This window comes from Typha angustifolia, chromosome 13 (genome assembly GCF_048772165.1).
Source record: "Typha angustifolia cultivar Huaian chromosome 13, ASM4877216v1, whole genome shotgun sequence".
NCBI lineage: Eukaryota > Viridiplantae > Streptophyta > Magnoliopsida > Poales > Typhaceae > Typha > Typha angustifolia.
Genome location: NC_133251.1, coordinates 18,260,560 through 18,280,000, shown reverse-complemented (window position 1 = coordinate 18,280,000; position 19,441 = coordinate 18,260,560). Strand labels below are relative to the sequence as shown.

Below are 19,441 nucleotides of genomic sequence, written 5' to 3'. Positions count from 1 at the left end.
AGCCCGCACCGCGATGTAATGTAGGGTTATAAACCCACACTGCGATGTATTGCGAAGTTATAAGCCTGCATTATCGTGTGTGGGCTTTATATATATATATATATATATATTGCAGAATTTACTGGTTCAAAAAAAATAAAATCTCAACTATGGGTGAGATGACTAATATTTTTAAAAAAAAGATAGATGAGAAAGAAAATATTATTTGTAACTGAGATAACCGATATTTAATAGAAGACATAGTGGACAGAGAAATATTGTCTAATCTATGGGCAAAATAATGATTGTGGATTATTATTAAATTTTTTTAAAAAGTTGTATAGAATAAAATTAGAGAAGACGGTGAAAAACTATACTAGAATAAAGTAAGATATTGTTTAGTTAAAGTACTAGAATAAAGAAGCTTATTCTAAAATAAGCTTATTCTTATTCTAGGACATGGCCTAAATAAATTAAAAAATAAATCAAATTTGGTCAACATAAAATCGTAGGTTATTTAATGCAGATTTCCCGTATATTTAATGACTTGTGGACCACGAATTGGTCAACAAGTATTGTGCATTGGGTATAACTGTAGAGATTCGATAGGCTAATTGAAGTGTGATTTGTGGACCTGCTAGTGGAGGCGAGGCGAAAGATGGGGGACGAAAGGTTGAAGCTGGAGGCGCTCAACATCCTTGGCCTCTTCCAAGTCCTGCCTCGCTTGGTTGTCTTCGATCTCGACTACACCCTTTGGCCCTTCTACTGGTAAGACGCTTCCTTTCATCCATTTCCCACCTTCGTTACATTCTCTTCTTTTATCTTGCTTCCCGCAGATCTGCCTTTCTTTGGTTTTTTTTCTTCTTCTTTTATATTGGTTGCACGGATCTGCATTTCTTTGTGTTTGTTCCTTCTTTCTTAGGATTTCTTCATTTATATTGGTTGCACGGGCTTGTGCTCCTCTTTTCCTGTTCTTCTTTGTAATTTATCCCTGATTGTCGTTAGTGTGCTCATATATGTAAGCCAGAAGACGTGATCCTGGCCAATATGGTCTAGATTTAATTCTTGTTAAAGGTATGCTTAACATTCAGGGCACATGCTATTTCTATTTGTATGGTATCCCTAATTTCTTTACTTATGAATGCAATTTTTCATCAAAATTTTGTGGTGATGCTTTCATCTGTTGAACTTGCAAATTATGCTAATATAGGTGTCTATGTGTTTATTCTTGATATTTCACTTGAATTTTCTGATGAGAGTCGCCGATAACTAAATATTTGTTGTTGTTGCCAGTGAATGTCGTTCTAAAAGGGATTCGCCATTCCTTTACCCTCATGCTAAGGGCATAATATATGCTCTTAAGGATAAAGGGGTGGATGTAGCGATTGCTTCTCGTTCACCAACACCTGATATAGCAAAAGCCTTTCTTGGTAAATTGGGGTTTCAGTCCATGTTCGTAGCACAGGTGAGACAATAAGAGGACCTTTATCTTTTATGAATCTGAATATGTTTTCAAATACTGGTATGGTTGTTTTCTCCTTTTGGTCCCCATTTTTTGACAAAAAAAAAATGTATTCAGCAGTTTATGTGATTTATTTCTAGATTATAAAATTGATACAAAGATTCATGTAAATGCAACAAATGGATAAAAGAATTATGTTTGCGTGTATAACATGTTGTCTTTCACTCTTTGATGCTAAGTTCAAATTCCAGAGGAAGATATTTAATATCATTATAAATAGTGATGAACAGTCTTATTTGTGGTAATTCCGAGTAGGACATTGTGGGAGTTTCTATTTCACCATTTGAATTTTGGTTTTGTTTTCTGTAAGGGGAGAACAATTCAATGATACCTAACTTTAACCAAAGCTTTCTCAGTATTTACATTTATCTTATTAGTTTTAACCAAAGCATACTCATTATATACAGTTCTGATGAGATAATTTTCTTTTAAGTTCATGTTACGCTTTTTCATTGACACAGGAGATATTTTCTAGCTGGAGTCATAAAACTGAGCATTTCCAGAGGATCCATAGGACGACTGGTGTACATTTTAAGTCAATGCTCTTTTTTGATGATGAGGATAGGAATATTGAAGCAGTAAGTTGTCTATACTATTTATTCATTTTTACTCTTGTTTTTACATGTGAATCACCATAAAAATGAGAACTAGGAGCGGAATTGAAGTGCAGTCATTTCACGAGATAGTTAATAGAATGACAGTAAAGTTCTAAACTGTGATATAGAGTCTGGCATATACATGTACATGAGCTTTTATATTTGACATACTTACCTGACTCACTAGAAAAAGTATCTTGTGCATGGAAAGAAAACAGAGATGTTAGAAAATAGGACTAATACATTATTATAATTCACTATTTAAATTAAGATTTCCTTGGACTAAGTTTAATGCAGCCCAATCTGTGCTTGTATGTTCTTGAATATCATACAGACAGGAATATCTTCTAAGCTTAATTATACTTTGGGCTGACCTAGTATTACTTTGCCTTCCTATATTATAAAAGCGTACAAATGCATTCCTAGTTTTTTTAGAAAACTATAATTAAACTTATTTGTTAGTCTTCTGTGAGTTAAAAGTCACATATTTGGCACATGAATAGTAAGTTATTTTTAGATATAGTAAATTATCTTCACAAAGATCAACAAAATAATGTTTGGACAATTTTTTCCTCGTCTCCTTCCTTATACTGAACTAAAAAGGTCTTGCCCTCTTCTTTCCTAAACAATCTTCTTTCCAAGGTCTAAACTTCTTCACAGTTCATACTATCTCTTCGTTCCATCTTTCTCCACTTGACTTCTAGTAGGAACAGTAGTAACACCAAACTGGTCTCACTTGAAGATAGCTGAGAACTAATTGCAAAAACTCATATTTTCATCAAGTCACAGAATTCGACCCTTAGTGTTTTGTCATTATGGATCAAGAGTTATTAGGATCTCCAGTCAATACTGTCTAAAGAAAGATTGATCATTTTAAAACATAAAACATAATATTTATTATCTAATAAAACATAATATTTTATTCAACTACAAAAGGTGTAAAGAGGTAAGTTAGAGGATTCGTTAATGAGGGATATATTTTTCAAAAGTCTAGGGAGCATTTTTACCCTTTTATAATATAAATGAGCAAAGTGATATTAGATTAGAGTACAAATGTCAATATATAATTAAACCTTGTTATAATCACCCTCGAGGAAGATGTTTGTCGATCCAAGTTGCTATTTTGGATAAAATTAAATATGGAACTTTTGAAGGCAATAGAGATCGATTTAATCGTTGGAATAACTTGAGATTCGGATATGTTGTTCTTTTGGAAGTCACGAATCCAACGTAACTAGAATCTCGTTGATTGGGTAGGTAAATCAAAAGATATAAAAAATAATAATGACCAAAAGTCAGGAGATTACCGAATGGACGTGGTTGATGGAAAATTGGGTGTATAATGGCTATGGAGGACGGGGATAGCACCTTGAACAAAATAAGGGGAAGAAAAGAGCTTTTAGGTATGGATGGTCACTGGAGTGAGAAGGGAGCTTTCAGGTCTGGATGGTCGCTGGAGTGAGAAGGAGCTTTCAAGTCTAGATGGTCGCTGGAGTGAGAAAGGAGAAGCAACGGAGGATTAATCTCAATCGTAGAATGAAACTTTGGGTGGATACTGAAGGGGAAGAAGGATGAGGGAGAAGGTTGGATCAAGTCTAGATACAAAACAAAAGGTTCAATAGTTAATAATTCCAAAGTGGCTGTTATCCACATATTTGGAGGCTAATCAATCGTCCAAAAATCATAAATAAAACTTAATACAAAACAACTTAACCAACCGACGTCCGAACGCCCTTCAATCACATTCAAACAATTGAAAATAGGGACTGTATGTGTAAACGTTGTGCAGGCATTTGAACGCCCTTCGATCGACCAAAAATAATGCTCTGTTTGTGCGAATGCACCAGCCAGACGTTTTTTATTTTTATCTCAAATAAGAATAGAAAATAATTCAATTTGAGATGGGTCGGTTATGTCCTGTATCATAATCAAGAACTACAACAAGCCTATCTTTTAAAATTAGTTTAGGGATAGTTGCACTTTCATTCACTAAACTATTACTCATTTTCATTTTCACCTCCACTTTTTTTCCTTAAAAAGTGACCCCCTAAATTCTTAGAAATCATCAAAGTGTTCATCTGTTAGTTATCTGATACTGTAAAAATTATAACACATCCATGTTATTGTGCAATAATTTAGGTGTGAAAGCATAATTATCCCAATTGTCTGTAGTTCTCTCACCTTATTTACTCTGTCTGTTTTATGTCATTTATGTCTGTCTAATGTCATGCTTCTCTCAGTTGTGCAGCAGAACTTTATTCCCCTAACTTATGTAGCAGTTTTTGAACAAACTCCAAAAGTCAATAGTTAGGATCTACCTTGCAACTTAAAAAGAGGGGTGTTATCGTATCACATTTTTACCTGTCTTTTTTCAGGTGTCTAAAATGGGGGTAACCTGTATCTTGGTGGATGATGGAGTAAATCTTGAGAACTTTAGGTTGGGACTAAGAAATTTTTCACTTAATTTTGCCTCACCGGACATGAAGCAAGCAGAATAATGTTATGTGGTTAAAAGTTAAAAGTTAAAAGTAAACCTGGTATTATATGTATGCATAAAGAGTTTGTGTATATTGGTTATTGTTATTATTTGCTTTTTTTTATTTAAGTTCTCATATTTTTTCTATTCTCCTTTTACTATATGTGGCATCACCTGCTTTTTTAACCCGGGATGTCTTCTATGTGATCCAAGGCCTTTCTTTGTTAACGATTTAAACATAATAGATGATTGAGTTGGTTGTTATTGAGTAGTGACCATTAAAGGCCTCAGTATGTAAGATGAAAAACCGAGAAATATAATTTTAGCTGAAATTGGTGGTGAAACTATCAGACCCTGTACTTGAGACAGTGGCCAATATGGTTATGTTTTATGGAGTTTGATTGCTTATCAATCAAGTTTCCGAGAAACTACGAACTTTTGCTTTTGTTGGGCATGTTAGTGCCCTCCAAGCTCTCGTGGTCTAATCCACAATCCTTTGAATTGATTTTCTATTTATTTGAGAAGATTGTGTAGATTGTTTAGTTTAATATTTAGCTTACGTTAAGTACTGCCAACTCTAAATATGTGCGAGTCAATTACAACATATTACATGGGCTTTTTCATTATAAAAAAAAAGTTAAATGATGTAATTTACTAATGGTGGAGTAGGAATATGTTGATGTAGAGTTACCCATTGCGTACAATATGTGAGAAAACAATCAACTATTAGTTAAGTAAACTTCTCTTAAAAAAAATAACTCCACTTTACAGGGGAAATCCAATCCTGCTTACAAATTGATCATGATCTGAGTGTTTTTGGCGGTTCCTCGTGTCTAGTTCTGCCTTTACCACTGGGCGTGCCAAATAATTTATAGAACTTTGTTACCGAACGACAGTTTCTGTTTTTCAGAAAAGTGTTAGAACAAGACGAACAAGGAAGGGGGAGGAGGGGAAGATGATGGGGAAAAGGTCGTTAGGACTTTACAAGATGGTTATGGTAGATAACTCGTCGAAGAAGACACCGTTTCTAACTAAAATGCTTGATTTACCACCGGAGAAAAGCCACACCTATCTTGGAAGGATGAAGTCATACAGGAGTTGAGTGAAGTCGTAGTTGAGAAACGGGCATCTGCAGGGTAAAACCTCCTAATAAAGTATAATGAGGAGTGCCATTAAACTACTTATCCCTATTGTGTTCCGCTCACATGCACTTTTTCTTAAGTTTATTCCACCTCCGTTCAGCTATTTAGCTGTGAGACCAGAGTTTTTGACCAAAGTAGCCTTCTTTTAAATTATATCCTACATTTATTATTAAAAGAGATCTATCCTGTTGTAGCCTAAGTAAAATACTAACTTGTTAAACATTTTACTTTTGAGCCCAACGCTGATAGTATCAATATTTTTTTTTAAGTAAAATGCTACTTTTAACAACGTTCTTACTAAAAAAACGATGAAAAATTTAGTGTTTTGCTAGGGAATGCAGATACACATAAAATATCAAATAATTAAATATTTTATTATTAAAAAAATTGAATTATTCAGTGTTTTAAGACATTGTACTCAGTTTTACATGTTACAACTTTCTCATCAATAAATTATTTTGGATATATAATATGTTAAAAGAAAAGGTTTGTACTATTATAGTCATAAAATATATCATTAGGAAAAAAATCTTAGTTGCTCTAAATTTTACTTTTATTCTTTTTAATAAAACACTCAAATAGTCAGAAGAACTTTTTTGGTGTTTCCACCTAAAAATAATACATTCATAAGTTCAGCACTTTATTTAAAGTTACGGTGCAATAGCCTCCATTTTATTATTAAGTTCATGATGAGATTTATTTAGGAAAAAAAAAATAGAGAGCGCTAAGTTTGTCAAAAACTAGTGAGCCTACGACCAACTGGCTCCACTGTCCATGCTTCCAACTAGCGGAGTTCTGGTTTTACCCAAAACCCATTTAAGTGGGTTTCAATTATACAATCGGAGCAAAATAATCATATATATTATGATACATATTAACCAAAACAAAAGGCATAACTAAAAGGACACCAAATTCCAAGATCACCGAGGTAAATCCCATCAAATTTAAAGTGAGAAAAGCTCATTTACAAACGCTAATAAGAGACAATCCAAGCTGGTTAGTGTACTCAAATCATACACTTGGCATAGACGTAGACAGGACTACGTATGCGAGGTACTGGAGAGCTTCCTGTATTTTGCCCAGTGCACTGGTTTGGTCTTCACGGAGATGGTAGGAAATTGCAGTAGCCTTTTCTCGTATTGACTTTTCTTGCGGAAGACATTCATGTGCATCAGAGGAAGCATTTACTATAGACGATAGATGGGCTTCAATTATGTCTGAAATGCCTGAAAATGCATCAAAAGATGTGGTTATATAAACAGACAGAAAATGGAAGAGGAACCACGGAATATTGGTAATAGATAACATAGACAAACTTCAGCTTATGCACACTACTGCATCCTATCATATTGTTAGGCAGCTCTAATCATTCTGGATCAGATTATCCATCTGTTTAAGAGAAACACAGAAGATCTGCTGTCATCATATGGCACCATGGGGTTTTATGGGACTCGCCAGACTTTGGCAGTTCCATTTTCCGTTAACTGCAATATCCTATACCACCAAATTGGGCATTGGCCATCGCCAAGCTCCAACTACCTACAATTTTCAAGATGTTCAGAAAACTCAACCTATGGTTCTGGAGTTCGTTTTCATTGACCAACGCCACTAACTCATATTCCACACAGGGAAATGGCTATCCCTTCATGAAAGAGGAAAGTTCACCTCACAGGCTAACCGATACTTTAGTTGTCCATATCCCTAAAAAACTACAGCCAACCACTAACAAAGAATGTAATGGAGCCTAAGAATGTCATGATAATGATAAGATACCTGCAACAAAACTATTAGAGACTTCCTTTACGTCCTCAGACATAGACCTGGCCTTGCATCTGATGATCTTAGCTTTCAAAACAGAGTCTTCAGGCCAATCGATCTTCCCAAAATCTCCATCTGGTTCTTCACTCATTGATTTATTTGCACTGGATATGATGGACTTACCGAGAATTAGAAGTTGAGATACTGCAGAGCAACAAAGCTCTGACAATCTCTGCAGGAGAAGATTTAATTTCATCAGCAATTCATGCATATGAATTTAGTAAACATTAACTATCCCATGCACATACATGAACTCCCTCTGAGTGAATACTCTCAAGTCTATCAGTAGTTCGTTGGAGTATTTCATTTGCAGCAAGCCCCCGAAGAGAAGATGAAAACCTGCAAACAAAATTTGAAAGTGGATCAAAACAGTTCCTAAATATTAGCAATTTAGCACCCAGAAAGAGCACATAAATTTGAAGTTCATTCACCTTGATCAAGTTTCATCCAGAATAAACACGGGTAAAACTAATCAAAATGAGGCAAAAAAATCTGATGATGAGAGTACTCGTGGAAGAATATATGTAGAAAAACTACTTAACAGTACTAAAATATTGTATTCCTCACAAAACTTGTAAACAACACTACTACAATATGATTATGTAACTCTGACAACAATATAATTATGTAAATTTACAATAAAAAACAAAAACAAAATTTGCTGCACATATATAGGGAGGCCAGTAGATTGACTATAATTGCCATGTGGACCTTAACAGAACATCAAGGCATCATGTGCTGTGCAAACAAATTGACATAATCATTAGAACAATGTAAATAAGGATATCCACACATGATATTAAGGAGATTCAGGACATGTATTGGTTTGTTAAATTGGTCTTAAATAAGAAGAGTAAATATAGAGCAAACCCAAAATAACATCTCTCACACTCAGAGTAAGATAAGAACGGAAAGCTTGCTAAATCATCAAGCAGGCAGAAAAAAACTCCACTTTGAAGTGTTCAAGAGATGAAAGTATTTTCATACTTCAAATACAAGGTCTAAGGAAACATGAAATAAACTAATTCAAATACAAGATAAGCAAGAAGTATCGTTGCTAGCGTTAGATGGATGTTTTAAAGAATTAAAACTAACATCATGATTGATATATAAAATCCTTTCATTGTGAAATTTCATGCAGAAGATGTATCAAGCACGATGAGGATAGTCAATTTAAAATTTAAATAAACTCATTCAACTTCGGACGGCGATCAAGCCAAAAGATATATGAAGTCCAAGTTGCAAGGTAAAAAGTTCTCTGTAGTTCAAACATCTATTTGCTTCATTTTCTGATTTCTTTGTGGAATATATTCTAAAGCAGAGATTATTAGGCATCATCTTGCTGAAGATCTCCTCTCCAAAGTCCCAACTCCCATGGAGTTCATCAAACTTCACCTTGTTGAACATCTGCCATCTCATCATTAAATCTTCCGACTCAGGTGGCTTTCCTTCCATCACTTAATAGCTGAGAAAATAATCTGTCCTCTTATTCACTTAAAATATGTCCATAAATATCAATAATATACCGCATAACCCATCCACATGCTATAATGTGTGCCAGAGAAATTCACAAACAGCATTGTCATGTTAAAAATCACAATACTGTTACAATTGGCCGACCATGAATACATGGCAAGCAACATCTGGCACTTACGTTTGTAAAATTCAGGTAGTCATACTCAAGTTACTTCTTGTTGCAGTTGCCAAGTCAAATTCAGGTCACAATTATTTGAATATATAGTTCCACGAGAAGGGCATGTTGACGAGAATGTCTAGAGCAAGGCGGCTTAAATAGAAAAAGTCACTGGTGTGTTTAAACAACAATGCTTTAAATGATGAAAAATGAGAAAACAGCACATTTAAAAGTAGAGGTGGATGAATAATGTTACTAGAGAAGATAGCACAAGAAATGATATAAAAAAGACGAGAGTTGGGATTTGATTTTCCCCTTGCTTCTCAGCCCTCACAAACATAGAAGAACTTCTCAATAAGAGGAACTCTCTAGAATTCCTAAGGATAAAAAACTTATAATAAAGGAAAAAATGCATTAAAAAGATCAATGAACAGATAGCTAAAGGAAGTTATTAGAGTTATTAGAATGTCTATCATTTATTTTTATCTTATTTTATTGTGAACCTGTGTAAATAGGGCTGAGCCCTCTTTTTCAAATGTATGAAATATTCCACCTCTTTTCTTCTCCTCTCCAAACCCATTTTAGGTTTGGATTTCTTATTGTTTCATGGTATCAGAGCTCTCCGATCACTGAATATTTTTTTTTTCTCAACTGCCCCTGGACTTCACCACTCCAGTTGAGCATCAAAATATTTTTTTCCTCACCGGAGACTCCATTTCATCGCTGCCCATCGTCGCTCTCCGCCATCGTTGCCCGTCGCACCTTCCAGTCGAGGGTGTCGCTGCTAGAGGACGCTGCTCGTCGCGCCTCCCTCCTAGTCGAGGGCGTCACTGTTGGAGGGCAGCTCCTTCTTCTTCACTGGTCACTTTCCTCGAGCTCTGTTTCGACCAATATTTTTTTTTTGCTTGCTGCTGTCGGTGAGCTCTCTCAGCAGCCTCAAATTCCTTCCTTGGAGAGAAGGTGGTCTTCACTGGTCACCCTCCTCGAGCTCTGCTTCGACCAACAGCTGTAGCTATCGTGAAGCCATCCTTCATCGGCTGGGTTACGACTCCTCGTTCAGCCATCTCCTCTCACTTACCCCAGCTCAGTGAAGGCCACATAGTGAAGGCCATACTTGCTTCCTCTCATCCAAACAGTGAAATAAGGAAACTGTTTGATCGAAATTGAAGTTAATTTCTCCGCACTCCAAGTGTTCGACGAAAGGCCTGAGTGAGAAAATTGTGAATCGCCCTCAAGTGCTTGCCAATTTTTTCGTCCTTTTCAATGGCATCTTATGTCCCGGTCGGTCGTGAGAGTGTATCACTAGTCGGATTTCTTCTTGTCACTCAACAAGACTGGATCACATGGGCCTCTTCTATTGAGATCGTCCTTCGCGGGCGACGTCTTCTCGGACATATTGATGGCATGTCTACGGGGTGCGCTCCCCCTCGCACTATCATCCAGACTACTTCTGTGGCTTCATCTGAGTCTACCGCACTCAAGACTGTTCAGACAGAGGTTCCGTCTCCAGAGTATGATGAGTGGGCCTTACGTGACATGGAGGTCTGCACCTACCTCATTCTACAGGTTGATCGATCGTTTCGGCCTCAACTCCAGACCTTGCCCTCTGCTCAGGCCATCTGGACCCATCTCAGTCGTCGATTCGTGCAATCGAGTCTGATGCGTCGCTTTCAACTCCATCGCGACGCTCACGAGGCCAGACAGGGTCAGCTCACTATCCAGGATTTTTATGCCAGTATGACTGACATTTGGCGTGAGCTCACGTCAATGGAGCCTACTTTTTGCCCTATTGATTCAGTGGCTGCTCAGCGACATCGTGATGAGGATCACTTGATGGAGTTCCTGTCTGCCCTTCGTCCGAAATTTGGGGATCTCACTCGTCATTTGTTGCACCGCTCCACTCTCCCTAGTCTAGACAGTGCCATAGCTGAGCTACAAGCTGAGGAACTTAGGCAGCGTCTCTTGCCTTCTCAGCAGATTACACATACACAGCCCTCTGTTGTCGTAGAGAGTGTGCTTGGTGCTACACCTGCCCCTATATCAGTCCAGCCTGACATTTCTACTGCTGCTCGTGTCACTCATGTGTCCGGACGAGAGCATCACTCATCGCGACCTATGTGCACTCATTGTGGCCGTCCTGGTCATCTTGCCGCTCGTTGCTATCGACTTCATCCTGAGCTTGTTCCCCGTTCTGCCAAAGGGGGATCAAGTAAGGACAAGAGTCGTCACTTGTCTTCCTCGACTGCTGGTCCAAGTACCAGTCCAGCTCTTCACTCCACTGATCCCATCTTCAGTAGTGCACAGCTTCAGCAGATCCAGCAGCTCATTCATGGAGCTTTCAGTTTCACTGGCGCCTCCACTTCTGCCTCTGCTACCTCTGGTATGACTAAACCCTGGATTTTTGACTCAGGTGTCTCACATCATATGACCGGTGACTCCTCCATTTTTACTAGCCTCATACCTGCCCCACTTGTTCTTCCTCATGTTCACACAGCTGATGGGACCCGTTATCCTATCTCTCACATTGGTCACATCACCCCATCCACAGATACTACTGGCCGTCTTACCTTATCTGATGTTTGGCTTGTTCCCGGTCTAACCATGAGTCTCATTTCTATTACTCAGCTTTCTGACTCTGGTTACACTATATCCTTCTCGTCTACTTCTTGTGTTGTGCAGGACCCATCTACAGGCCAGAGGATTGGGATCGGTAGTCGGATTCACGGACTTTACTATCTGGATCAGCTTCATCTTCCATCACCTCATCCTAGTGCTTGTCCAGTCACTCCTCTTTCTACTTCAGATCTATGGCATCGACGATTAGGTCATGTATCGAGTCAGCGCCTCAAGACCTTGTCCCGGTCTGGGTGCTTAGGCAGTAGTCGTTTTTCCCGTTTGTCTCCTTGTATTGGCTGTAGGTTGGCAAAACACCGGGCCCTTCCTTTTGCTCTTAGTGAGAATATATCTGATTCCCCTTTTCATCTTGTGCATTCTGATATTTGGGGTCCTGCTCCGCTCTCTTCGGGTCTTGGTTTTCTTTATTATGTCTGCTTCATTGATGATTTCTCTCGTTTCACTTGGGTTTACCTTATGCGGCAGCGATCTGAGGTATGTCAGATTTACCGTGATTTTTCTTCTATGGTTCGTACTCAGTTTGGCCGTTCTATTAGGATATTCCGATCTGATGGGGCTCGTGAGTATATCTCATCTGAGTTTCGTTCTATTCATGCTTCTGCCGGCACCCTATCTCAGCAGTCCTGTCCTTATACCCCTGCTCAGAATGGAGTTGCCGAACGAAAGCATCGCCATCTCCTTGAGACCACTCGTGCTCTCCTTCTTGAGGCTTCTGTTCCTCGTTCGTATTGGGCTGAGGCCCTTCTCACTGCTCTCTATCTTATCAATCGAACCCCATCATCTGTCTTTGATGGTGTGACTCCGTATGATCGTCTCTATGGTACTTCACCCTCGTATGGTCATCTTCGTGTGTTTGGGTGTACCTGTTTTGTTCTTCTTCCTCCAGGTGAACGTAACAAGTTGTCCCCTCGGGCAGCTAAATGTGTCTTTCTAGGATACAGTCCTGAGCATAAAGGCTATCGTTGTTATGACACTTATGCTCGTCGCCTTAGGATATCACGCCATGTCACCTTTCTGGAAGAGATACCCTTCTTCACCTCCGATGATTTATCTCCTTCGGAGTTATCATTTCTGGATCTCCCTACACCTGTCCTATCCTCCGTCCCTTCAGATGTTCCTACCCCAGCTCCACCATCAATCCCCCACTTACCTGATGCTACTCTACCCATAAACACTCCTTTACTATCACCTTCATCTGCCACTTTAGATCGCTCTCTTACTGAGATTCCAACTCCTCCAGAGGAGTACCCCCCTCCTATGACGACCCTACCATACTTCTACACTCGCAGGTCTTATCCCCGTCCTACAGCTGAGGCTCCCTCCACTGGTAGTATTCCTCCGACGGTCCCATCATCTACTATGACGGTTCCTGCACCTGCTCGTCGTTATCCAGCGCGTGAGCATCGTCCTCCTAATTGGTATGGTTTTTTGATGTCCTCCGCTACATACTCTCCCCAGTTTCACACCTTTCTTGCAGCCATCCACTCCATTCCTCAGCCCAGGTCATATCGTGAGGCCGTCCAGGTTCCAGAGTGGCAGCAGGCCATGGCAGATGAGCTTCAGGCACTTCAGCAGATGCATACCTGGGATGTTATCCCTTGCCCACCAGACATCGTGCCTGTCAGCTGCAAATGGATCTTCAAGGTCAAGTATCGACCTGATGGATCCATTGCTAGGTATAAAGCTCGTCTAGTTGCTCGGGGCTTCACTCAAGAATATGGGATAGACTATGAGGAGACCTTTGCTCCAGTGGCTCGGATGACTTCTGTCCGCACTCTTCTTGCCGTTGCTTCCAGTCGCCAGTGGCCTTTACATCAGATGGATGTGAAGAATGCGTTTCTTCATGGTCTTCTTGACGAGGAGGTATATATGGACCCTCCACCTGGTTTCCCTCTTCCTCCAGGTCACATTTGTCGTCTGCGACGAGCTATCTATGGGCTTAAGCAGGCCCCTCGTGCTTGGTTTGATCGATTTCGTAGTGTTCTCACAGCCTACGAATTTCGAGAGAGCCCCTCCGAGCCATCTATGTTTCTGCGGTCTTCTGCCCAGGGTCGGGTCATTCTTCTTCTATATGTCGATGATATGATTATCACCGGAGATGACTCAGTTGGCATCCGCTCCCTTCAGCAGCATCTTCAGCATCAGTTTGAGATGAAGGACCTCGGTCCTCTTCGGTACTTCTTGGGGATCGAAATTGCCCAGTCATCTCATGGTCTTTTGCTATCTCAGCAAAAGTATATTACCGACATTCTCAGTCGTGCCACCATCACCGATACTCGTCCTGCTACTACTCCAGTTGAGCTTCATGTAAAACTTCAGCCCGATGATGGTCAGCTTCTTCCAGATCCGACCAGATATCGTCAGCTTGTCGGGGCACTCGTATATCTGACCATTACTCGGCCTGACATTTCTTATGCAGTTGGTCTTGTCACTCAGTTCATGCAGGCTCCTCGATCTGCCCATTATGCTGCACTTATACGCATTCTTCGGTACCTACGTGGCACCATCACTCGCTCTCTTTTTATGCCATCGACGTCCATCTTGGCTCTGCGAGCTTATTCCGATGCAGATTATGCTGGTGACAAATCTGATCGGAAGTCTACTACAGGCTTCTGCATTTTCTTAGGAGACTCTCTGATTTCTTGGCGTAGTAAGAAGCAGAATGTGGTGTCTCTCTCCAGTACTGAGTCAGAGTATCGTGCCATGTGTGCGACTACTAAGGAGGTTGTTTGGCTTCGTCGTCTGCTTAGTGATATGGGTGTTTCTTTACACCTTCCAACCCCTCTTCATGTCGACAATGATAGTGCTAAAAAGTTAGCTGAAAATCCTGTCTTCCATGAGAGGACAAAGCACATTGAAGTAGACATTCACTATACTCGCCAGGAGTACAGAGCTGGCACCATTTCACTCCATCACCTCAGCACTGGGGAGCAGATTGCCGACTTCTTCACGAAGTCTCTTCCTCTTCCACATTTTGAACATTTAGTTAGCAAACTCTCGGTTTATGATCCACCTTGAGTTTGAGGGGGGGTATTAGAGTTATTAGAATGTCTATCATTTATTTTTATCTTATTTTATTGTGAACCTGTGTAAATAGGGCTGAGCCCTCTTTTTCAAATGTATGAAACATTCCACCTCTTTTCTTCTCCTCTCCAAACCCATTTTAGGTTTGGATTTCTTATTGTTTCAGAAGTAATCACTTGAAGAATAAGGGACAATGATAATTGTCAGACTTCCAATGATACAGGGAATACTCCTAGGATTGTCTTTTGCACCAACATATCACAACTCTTCATCATTCATTTGATATCTATTTTTTTGTGATGTTTCGTATACCACTACTTCATTTTCTTTTTCTTTTTTCCTGAAGCTTACAACAAACAGTGTGCAACTCAAAGGCAATCATGATTGACTGAGGATAGAGGGAGTCAATCATGGGTTAAATTACCACAGGCACCTCAATCTTATGTTTGTTCTCTTACAATAGTAGAATAAGACCATAAGACGTGACATTAATTATTATTCATCAATATTTGATCATTATCTCTTGACAATTTAAGACTACTTACCCTGCAGCCATATTAGCAGCCTTGCTGACACTTGAGTCACGCAAATTTTTAATCTCAATATCACCATCATTTCTTATCGTCTCAATGTTCTTTCCTTTATCCAACTCTTCTCCATTTTCCTCAACTTCATTTCCCAAATTAAAAATTCGCTGGATCTCTCTAAGTTTTGCATCATAGAAAGATTTCTGTTCAGACACTAATTTTGCTTTTCTCCTGTTAAATAGCAATGCAAAGTGACTTGATAGTGCATCTAGCTCCTGCATCTCGGAAAAAGAAGAAACTTTCAAAGTCTAGTTAACGACTTAATTCTGAAAATAATATAAAACATGCACAATGTACTGAACAAGAAACAGCATCACTGTATTACCTCGAGCTGATCAGGACCTCCATATATGTAGAAGCATCTGTCAAATGTAATTTCCTCTAACTGTTCATCTTCTGCTTGTTGATCAAGCTCATCAGAGATCTTCTCAACTTCAAGACCCGTCTCAGCAATGAGTAATTCCATGGTCTCCTTCCCAACTCGCTCAAGAACTTCCATTCCCTTTGCTGTATATGATTTTCCTGTCTGTAGGGAATGAAGTAGAAAAGAAGGAATCAACAACTAGCAATAGAGCTGGGCAGTGGGAGACAAATCTTCAACTAGAAATCATACCTCTAATAAAGATGGTGCAAGTGAAGTGGCCTTGACAGGCAGTGCACCATACTGAATAGATTCTGCAAGGTTTGCAGCAGAATTCTCCAGTCTGAAAGTACACATTGCATCATGCGACGAGCTCATAAGTAGTAATATATACTGATGAAGATCATAATGATGATGCAAGGACAAACAGCCCCTCTTCTCAAGAAAGGAATGCTTACAAGGCTAAATAAGGGAACATGTAGCAATAAAGTTGCCAAGCAATAGTATACATTCTAAAATAGTGTAAATCACATCCTCACAAAATTGGGAGCTGACACACAACTGGCCAAGTGAACTACGTCGACTTAGGGTATAAATCTTAGAAAAAGTGATTCTTGTATAATTCTGGGTCAAGCTATACCAAGAACCAACCAATCCTGACTGAATGGTAAATTTTAATATAGAGAGATGACTTCCTCAAAAAGTTGAGCTTAATAAAGTTTGTTCAGTGCCTTCAGGCAATTCTAAGTCATTAATCTGTAAGTTTATATAAAAAATTTATGTGCAACAAAGAGGGAGAAGGGACAAGGCTGCATACTTGTGGACCAGGTTTGAGCCTCCCTTCCAAGCACCACCAAGTGCATACCATGCTCCTGAAGCGAAGCTTTCCACTGAACTGTCAATAACCTTAAGACCCTGCATATTGAAGAAAATGGAATTTAGCAAATGAGATCAGATCCCTTATATGCGTTATGACATACCAGCATACAGAGATAATGAGCGGCACAGAAAATTAAGAAAATAACAATTATGACAAGAACTTGGAGTTAAACATCTGATAGATGAAGGAAATTCATAAAACCGAAATCACGTATAACAAATAGTGAGAAAAATGTAAGAGATAGAGATATCGGCCTAATTTCCCTGAGACGGATCTTCTATGTACATGACTTGCCTGACCAAGCAGAGAATCGTCACTGGCTTTCTCCAGTTTATCAAGTGTGGACCTGCGGAGTCGTTCATTCTCGCTAACTTCACTAGCTTCCCCTTCATCTGGAGATTCGGCCGGCTCTTGCGCGTCCACTGATTTGGAATCAGCAGCGCTTTGGATCTCCGTGATGCCTTTGGCAGCATTCTTGGCAACCTCGACGGCCTGATCCCAAACGAATAGCATCAGTTGCCATACCAAGGGAAATAGAGAAGCGATAATTCGTGGTGCACAAGAACACAATCAACTGGTGCTGTTAGACCTAATTTACGAAAGGAAGGAATTAAATGGTCTAAAGAACTGGCGATGAGTTGGAACATACATTGCGAGAGATCTCTTCAGCGGCCTTCTGGAGATCCGAGAAGACGGAGAGAGAAGAGATTCCCCACCCTCCCCATCCTCCTCCGCCCAATTGTGGCTTCTCGTCCTCTTCTCCTTGTTTGCTTGAGGGCGTCTTCTTCTGCTTAGCCTCCTCCCCCTGTTCCTCCATCGTGTCAGATTCTCCGGATGCCGCCGGTTGCTCGTCCTCCTCCCAAGTCCAAATCTATCACTCCCTGCCTCGATCGGTCCGACTCGATGGAAAAAGGGCGTCCATCCTGCTGCGGAAAATACTACGCTACGCCATCCACTCTCACCTAGGGGTGAAAACGGATTGGATTTGCCGATCCGACCCGCTATCCGACCGGATCAAATACGGGTTAAAATATTTACTTGGTCCTGATTCGGATACATGTTCAGGTAGAAATTTATTAAAATATTCGGTTCCATATCTGAATACATGTATATCATATATGTATGAATTCAAACTTAGATATCTAATATTTGAATACCTGTATACTATATAAACTAATTCAATCCGATCCAACCCTTAAAAACTAATCCAACCCTACCAGTTAAGATAAAACCCTCACCTAAGTACCCAACCCACCATCTTACCCTCTAAGCCTTCGTCTCATTCACCATCAAGCTATCGCACTCTCAAAAACTTAAACATATCTCTATTTATCTCCATTATTCTTTTCGGTGATCCATTAACTCCTACAGCCCCACCTCACTCTCTCTAACGAATTGTGATTATTATTGTGTCACGGCATTACCGGATACCTCTAATCCCACCATAGACAAATTGTAACTAATTTTAGAGCAAATTGACCCCTCCGATCACCACTATTGTTGTCGAATACCTCCACCTCGAATGTTGCTGCTTGAGCATCGTCACATGTCATGGAGATTTTGAGTTGATCCATTTGAGAGGAATACATTCCAGTTCTAGACGTAATTGTTCTTTTCATTAACACCGGCAATGCTCCCTAGACCATGAACTCTGGTGACTCCGACCATCTACGCCATCCTCATCTCAAATAAGCAATTTTATTTGCTTTTCATTTATATCTTATATATACATATTACTTCTTTAATATCTATTTTTTATGTTTAGGAGTAGTTCTATTTCAATTTGTACTTATGTTGGACTTAATAGTTCTAAGTTTCTACAAGTAGCAAGTAGTTCCAATTTTTAATAGTAGTTCTAATTTTTAGAAGTTGTTATTCAATTTTCTCAAGTTCAACAATTAATTTAATGTCATTCATTTATTTTTGCAGATCCTATTTAAAATGTATCATTGCTCAGTCAACTTGATTGGAGATTAAAAAAATATAAAATATCATAAAATTATGGTGGAATTGATGTCCCTTTGGAACATTAGCCTTTTTAAGTTTAACTATTATACTTGCGTTATCTTTTTTAAGTGTTGGTATAATATGATTATTATTACTATGTGAACAAAACATTGACCTTCTTTTGTTATATCTAAACATATATATCATAAAATGTTATGAAATTATAGTGAAATTGGTTGTGTTATAATCTAATTAATTATAGTGTTATCATCTTTTTGTAGTGAATTATAGTCGATTATAGGTATCCTCCTTTTGTTGTGAATTAAAGTTGATCATGGTAATCCTCCTTTTGTAGTGAATTATAGTTAGTTGTAGTGTTATCCTCTTTTTGCAGCGAATTGTAGTTAATTATAGTATTATCCTTTTTTTGTAGTGAATTGTAGCGTTATCATATTTTTATTATATTTAAACATGAACATGATGATCTTATTTTTTTACACTAGCTACTAGTTTGAAATTGATGGTTTTATATTATAGTAAACTGTAATGTTATTCTCTTTTCTACTATATCTAATCATGAACACAGGTGATCCTATATTTTTGTAATAGATGCAAGTTTATTATATTTTAGAATGGGTGGTCTTATGTTGTTGTAGCGAATTATAGTTTTATTATCTAAATGATCTATGTATAAACGCTAAGTAATAAATTTATATTTATATCCGTATGCATTCTTATTCGATAAAGATTCAATATTGTATCCCATTGGTATTTGTATTTTTTTAATATTCAATTCATATCCAAAAAATATCCATCTATTTAGTTATAATATAATTTTATAT

At 38.8% G+C, this 19,441-nt stretch overlaps 2 protein-coding genes across 2 annotated transcripts; one reads left to right on the top strand and one right to left on the bottom strand.

Moving 5' to 3' along the window:
- The first annotated feature begins 586 nt into the window (after positions 1–586).
- Positions 587–4,683, top strand: LOC140772930 (uncharacterized). The gene is made up of 4 exons (XM_073115190.1): positions 587–747; positions 1,273–1,444; positions 1,963–2,079; positions 4,473–4,683. Exons 1-4 carry the CDS (start codon positions 638–640, stop codon positions 4,593–4,595), a joined length of 522 nt encoding a protein of 173 aa, XP_072971291.1. The 5' UTR covers positions 587–637; the 3' UTR covers positions 4,596–4,683.
- Positions 4,684–6,618: 1,935 nt separating this feature from the next.
- On the bottom strand, positions 6,619–17,591 carry LOC140773394 (uncharacterized). Its single transcript, XM_073115923.1, has 9 exons — positions 17,302–17,591; positions 16,947–17,144; positions 16,590–16,687; positions 16,025–16,115; positions 15,737–15,937; positions 15,370–15,626; positions 7,782–7,872; positions 7,489–7,705; positions 6,619–6,941 (listed from the first exon to the last, which is right to left on the bottom strand). Exons 1-9 carry the CDS (start codon positions 17,467–17,469, stop codon positions 6,727–6,729), a joined length of 1,536 nt encoding a protein of 511 aa, XP_072972024.1. The 5' UTR covers positions 17,470–17,591; the 3' UTR covers positions 6,619–6,726.
- Positions 17,592–19,441: the final 1,850 nt, after the last annotated feature.